Source organism: Pinus tabuliformis, chromosome 1_1 (assembly GCF_031772625.1).
Source record: "Pinus tabuliformis cultivar Carrire ecotype Pingquan chromosome 1_1, CPIR1, whole genome shotgun sequence".
Taxonomy (NCBI): domain Eukaryota; kingdom Viridiplantae; phylum Streptophyta; class Pinopsida; order Pinales; family Pinaceae; genus Pinus; species Pinus tabuliformis.
In genome coordinates, this window is record NC_142297.1 from 568,243,715 (window position 1) to 568,250,128 (window position 6,414).

A 6,414-nucleotide genomic window follows, 5' to 3' on the forward strand; every position below is an offset into this window, starting at 1 on the left:
TGTTGTCTGTAAGCAAGGGTTGATGGTAGACCCTACCAAAATTGCAGTAATTATCAATTTGGAGCCTCCAAGGAATGTCAAACAGTTGCACGTGATATTGGGCCATATAGGATATTATAGGAAGTTCATCAAAGCATATGCGCAGATCACTGCGCCCATGGAGAGATTACTGAAGAAGGATGTGACCTTTTGCTAGGATGGTGATTACCATAAGATTTTGGATGTATTGAAGGAAAAAATGGCTATGACGCCTATTCTAGTGTTCCCCGACTGGAAGAAGGAATTCTTTGTAAATGTAGATGCATCCTGCATAGCATTAGGAGTTGTGCTAACCCAACCAGGCATAGGTGATATTGACCATCCAATAGCATTTATGAGCAGGAAGTTATCTAAGGCAGAAAAGAATTATTCAACTACGGAGCACAAAGGATTGGCAATGGTGTATGCACTCCAGAAGTTTAGGCATTATTTGTTGGGTGTACACTTCAAAATGTACACAAACCATTTCGCTTTGAAATCCCTGGTCAACATGCCTGTGTTGGGGGTGGGGAGGAATTTGTAGATGATTGCTTCTCTTTCAAAAATATGACTTTGAGGTAGTTGTGAAGCCAAGGCGTTTAAATTTTGGACTAGATCACACGTCTCACAAATTGAGAATGGTGATGAGCCTACAAATCTAGATGAAGGATTGCCTGATGCGCAGCTCTTTGATGTGCACGTCATAGACAAACATTTTGCAGACATAATCCAATTCCTATCTATGGTTACAGTTCCTGAAGGGTATACAACGCAGCAGAAGAAAGAATTGGTGGTAAGGGCAGTTGATTTTTCTGTTATTGCAGGGCACTTATATAAAATGGGATCAGATGAAGTACTGCATAGGTATGTCCCAAATTATGAACGGCAAAGTATCCTCCCTGAAGCACATGGAGAAGTTGCGGGAGGAAATTATAAGGGAAGAGAAACTACACAGAAGATCCTACAAGCAGGACTATGGTGGCCAACTATGCATAATGATTCCAAGGATTACTGCAGGGCATGCGATGTCTGTCAGAGAACGGTGAGGCCGTCGCGAAGGGATGAATTGCCTTTGAACCTGCAAGTGTCGTTACACTCATTCGATAAGTGGGCAATAGACTTTGTGGGACCAATTCAGCCACTAAGAAAGAAGACATGAGCAAGTTACAACATCACAGTGACGAAATACCTAACCAGGTGGGTTGAGGCGTAACCCATGAAGGATTGTAGCGTGGCCACAACTACAAAGTTTAATTTTTAATACATTTTCTCTCGGTTTGGTTGCACTAAAGATTTTATGAGCGATAGGGGTTCACACTTCTTGAACAAAACAATTGTTGCCTTGCTTGAAGAGTTCCAGATGTATCTTCAGAAAATTACGCCATATCATCCTCAAGCGAACAGAGCAATGGAAGCTTTTAATAAAAGCCTGGAGAATGCTTTAACAAAGATATGTAATGAAAATCAAAATTATTGGGATGTGCACATACTAGTTGTTGTGTGGGCGTATAGAACTACCTATAATATGTTGACTGGAGAGACACTGTCTAAACTGGTTTATGGACAAGAGGCCGTAATGCCAAGTTTGCGGATTGCAACAATAACAGATATGGTTGATAGGGGTACCATGGAAGAACGCCTCGCGCAGATAGTTGAGTTGCGGGAAGATCGTTTCTTGGATGGTTTTCATCAGTGGGTGCAGAATGCTTGCAACATGATTTCCATATTAAACAACGCACCTTTAAAATTGGGGATTTAGCGCTACTATATGATAGCAAGTTCACGAAGTTTCCAAAGAAATTCCAGATGCATTGGTTGGGGCCATATATTGTCAACGAGATTATAGATGGAGGTGCAATTCACCTCGCAAAGCTGAACAGGAAGTTTTTTCCAGGAAAGTTCAATGGGAGTCGATTAAAGTTGTATAGGGGTGATCCCGCCCCTGCCTAATGACTATATGAGTGCAGGACAATCTTAGTACTCCAGACAATCGCAAGGAAGTGCCGGACTATAAACTACACGCTGCCAGAAGGATAGTTTGGAGAAGTGAATTGGCTACGCAAATAATTGAGGGAAGGCACAAAAGAGAGCTGCGATGAAGGAGCTACGCTAGCATGGTGGGTCCTGCGTAGCCTGGCCAAAAAGTGATCGCTAGAAGCACTGTGAATGATTAGATGGTGATTTTTTTGTTAAAGGGAGTGGGGGGAGAGCATTTAAGGAGCATATCTTTGGAAATCTGTCGCCAAACGCACATTAATGACAAGGATCTGGAGGGAATGGATCAATTTGAATTCAAATTGGGCTATAAATATAGCATCCCGCTCCACATTCAAACACTTTGCTTCCTGAGAAATTACCTTGAGCTTTGTGCTTTCGTTTGTGCCAAGAGGATTGTTGCATGTCTGCAGTGGATTGGAAAATACTTCGAGAGAAGATTTCGCAACAAGGATTCAGGAATTTAACTAATTGGCAACGCGAAATATTCCTAGAGAGAATGACGGAAACCCAACCTGATCCAACCCAACCTGTACCTACAAACCTGCTATAGTGCCTAGGTCACCAAGACCTAAACCATCTGCCTCCGTGGCAAGAGAAAATAAGCAGAAGAAGCCCCAGCAAGCGCTGGTGTGGCTATCGCCACGCAAAAATCCAACGGAAATCAGACAAAAGGGGAAGATGGATAGAACGAAGCAGTCGACAAAACCCCTGGACTTAGATGAAGAAGAGCTCACCATGGGGATTGAAGAAATTGATGCAGATGAAGCCGTGTCGATTACTCGACTACCGCCTTATATACCACCAAGGAAATCCACCGCCAAGGTTACTAAAGACCCAGATTTAGTGAAATTCATGGTCTCCACACCATTGTTGTCGAAGAACATACCTTTTGAGGGCAACCTGTCGGCCCAAACACCATATTTAAAGATGGAGGACTAGGACCTGGCGGATAACTCGAAGTGCCCATAATTGGAACCGAGAAAATGCCTGAAGAAAGTTTACTATGAGGAGTCGGATGTTACATGACTCAAACCCATCAAGTGATCAGCTATAGTTGAGCACACAGGGTTGCTTAATATGTTGTGGGTGCCGCATTTTAGCCATAGCACCATCCACACTGTCTATGTTCATCAATTATTGACGTTGTTTCACGATGGTAGCCTTTGGTTGGGAGGTCCCATTCCCATTACAAATATGTTTATTCACCGAATCACATTGTTGCCTTATCAAGGAGTAGACCCTACGGATGCTTTTGTAGGAAAATCATAGGAGAAGAAGTTGGCAGACCAGATGAAGAGTGACTTCAAGCTAGTGAAGAAGTCGTGTGGCTATGTGATTAGCTCCATAGCAAATGGCACAGTGCAATTCGCTGCACAAATATTGGCTGGGAAGATCATGAGGAAGTGTCGCGCATATGAAGTGTTGGCGCCAGTAGTATATCTGGCTGTGTAGTGTGCAAAGGAGTCCAATATAATTGGGCTCAATATCTATGTCATGAATTCTTGGAGGATTGTAGAGAGGCCTAGGACGAGGGCAACACATTCCACTACGGGTGGCTACTCTTATTGATTGTGCTGGTGGCATGGAGGACCCCAAAGGGAAGCCAATTCCTGCAACATGATTCAGACCTATGCGAGGCCGTGAAATTCGCCTCGTTGTTGGTGACAAAGGACCCTGAGCACATTGTACAGACCAAGATATTTTGGGTCCTGTTTGAATCGAAGTTGAGGATGGTGAGACCAAGATATTTTGGGTCTTGTTTGAATTGGATTTGAGGATGGTGATTAACTAGTGACCACAGTTATCACCAAGCTTGCATGCCCAGTAGGCTAATGTTAATGATTTCAAGGCATATTTTCATAATCTATCTATCCACGCGAAGAAATATGCCAGGGCACATGGCATAAGTTGCCATACTTGGTCGTCAAAGATGATATCATGGGCTTCGTCAATAAATGGCTGAGCGACTGGCTCACCCCATCTATCGCAGGTGCAAGAACCAGAAAGGTAGCCGAAGGTGAAGTAGAGAAAACCATAGCTACGACAGCAATAGGGAAAGAAAAGAAGATGGAAGCACAAAAGGCTTCTGCAAAGGAAAAGGCCGCGCAACAGAAAGAAGCTACTACAAAGGAAAGGGAAGCACTGAAGGAGAAGGTCTATGCCAAATAGACAAAAGCGCCAAAGGAGAAAGTTGTCACCATGTCGCAGGCCACTATTGACCTTGGCAAATATGAGACAGAGCGCACCAATGTAGAGGTCGAGATAGAGGGTGAAGAGGAAGGGAGCGCAAACTTGGAGTCGCCTTTCATTATTAAGAAGAGGCAGAAGCAGAGTTCCACGGGACCTCGCAAGAGGCAAAAATCCAACAAGTCTGCAAGCGCGACGTCCTCACAGAGGGGGATCTGAAAGAGATCGGCGATGTGGTCTGCCATGCCAAGGAAATAATTTGGAGCCACATCGAGGACCAGTACCATCAGACACTGGACAAGACGATGCAAGCCCTGAGGGAATTGCAGGTCCAAACAGGGGTTATTCAAGCGAGCATTTGACAAGTGGGCCTGAAGCAAGCAAGCAGATCAGCCTTAGTAGCAAAGATCACCACAGACCTCCACGCCATGCAGTTACCAGAGGGATCACTGCACGTTGAGACTTCAGAAGATAGGGTGCGCCTATTGCATTGGAAGAATTTGAGTTTGAGCCTCGCAATGCTCCCTATTAAGACACTGCATGAGCTACATCAAGGAGTATTAGATGAACTCAGAGTTCGGGAACAATGATCACTACTAGTGATCAGTGAAATAAAGACCAACAACCAGCAGATGTTCGAGGAAAAGGCACAACCACTCAAGGAACGAGAAGAGCTCATTGCATGTAGTCAGCAGCTGGAAGTAGCAATAGCACAGGCCTCCAGTGAGCTTCCTAAGCTCCAGATTCTAGCAGAAGTAGCCTCCGTAGAGAAGATATGGAAGTTAGCTTTCGCGGTGAAAGAGTTAAAGGAGGAAATTGGCAAGGTTTGTTTTGAGCTATAGCTGCAAATATCCGAGCTTCAACTTAAGCTGCAACCAACCACTCCTCCAGAAGTCAGAGAGCAGTGCGAGGCTGCTATTAAGGAGAACATGACTATACTCTAGAAGCTGCAGCCAAGGATTGCAGCGAGTTGTTCGAATAGACCATGGAGATGTGGACCTCACTACAGGAGGACCCACACTTGCAGAAGATTGAAACAAACATCCGGGAAAAACAAAGGTAGTTCAACGAGATCAGAGCTGTAGTGCAAACCTTAGCACCAGTGCAAAGGTTCACCAAATTACAAGAAGAAAAGTTTATCCAAATTGAGATTGATGAGCTGCGTTAGAAGGCATCCATCATATCCTCAGGAAGTAGCCCTGGGTAGATGAGGCAAGCCAGCTGTCACAGGATGCTGCAGAGCAAGTTGAAGGCTATGCAGCAGACATAGAGAACCATGAACCTTGCAGTTGAAAGTCCAACGATAGAAAAATTGGTTGAGGAAGTTCACGAGGCCGATGTGCAAGGCACAACAGACCTTCAAGCATCGAAGATGGAATTCAATGGTCTGCAGGCAAAGATCAAGATAACACCAGTAGAGTAACTCGAGATGAATCACGACTTTGTGTTGGGGGCCTGTTGGGACAGGGTCCACTTGGTTAAATTTTGTATAAGTTTTGCTAATATTATAAAGTCTCCACATTTTGAGGAGCAGAGCGCGCAGGTCATTAGGAGTCAAAGGGGCTTTAGGAAGGTCAAAGCCCCTTAATTTCTTAAGAGTAATTTGTTTTGTGACCCTCCCATGGTTTGTGGACCATGGTATTGTAATAGAGAAGGATATAAAAAGGATTCATACAGAGTCATGAAAGATATACATAATCGATCTATGAGCAAATGATCTAAGTAAGAGAAGTTTGTTTTCTATACTTAGGCGAAGGGAAAGGCTCCTGTAGCTGTGTGCGCGTAGACCTTGGTAAGTCCGCAGTTGTTGGTAAGTCCGCAGTTGTGTGCGTGGGCCCCTATAGTTGTGTGCGCAGGGTTGAAAGAGTCTATAATTGAAGATCTAAGCATAATAAAGGTTGTTTTGGATCATTATCTGTGTATCTATGTGTTAGTGTTTACTTCTAAATTTACTGTATATTCGCTATGTTTATTGCAATTTATCATTAAAAATACTTAATAGATGCGCGAAATGAGTAGATTTGTTTAATTACATGTTGTTATGAATATTTAGAATGATCGGCAAAGAGTTACAATATGTTATCTGTTAGTTACTGTAATTTCCAGGTCTTAAGAGTTAGGGTTCGTGAAGTTCGAAATAAAACCCTAAGCATAACAGAAACACATCACATAGTCCTTTGGATGCAAAAACCTGGTTCTAGCATCCCCCAA

At 43.6% G+C, this 6,414-nt stretch overlaps 2 protein-coding genes across 2 annotated transcripts; both read left to right on the forward strand.

The window, feature by feature from the left end:
* The first annotated feature begins 238 nt into the window (after positions 1 to 238).
* Positions 239 to 1,177, forward strand: LOC149214440 (uncharacterized). Its single transcript, XM_089389393.1, has 2 exons — positions 239 to 441; positions 601 to 1,177. The coding sequence occupies exons 1-2, from the start codon at positions 239 to 241 to the stop codon at positions 1,175 to 1,177; spliced, it is 780 nt and encodes a 259-aa protein (XP_089245519.1).
* Positions 1,178 to 1,315: 138 nt separating this feature from the next.
* LOC149214441 (uncharacterized) lies at positions 1,316 to 1,777 on the forward strand. Its single transcript, XM_089389394.1, has one exon. It carries the CDS (start codon positions 1,316 to 1,318, stop codon positions 1,775 to 1,777), a length of 462 nt encoding a protein of 153 aa, XP_089245520.1.
* Positions 1,778 to 6,414: the final 4,637 nt, after the last annotated feature.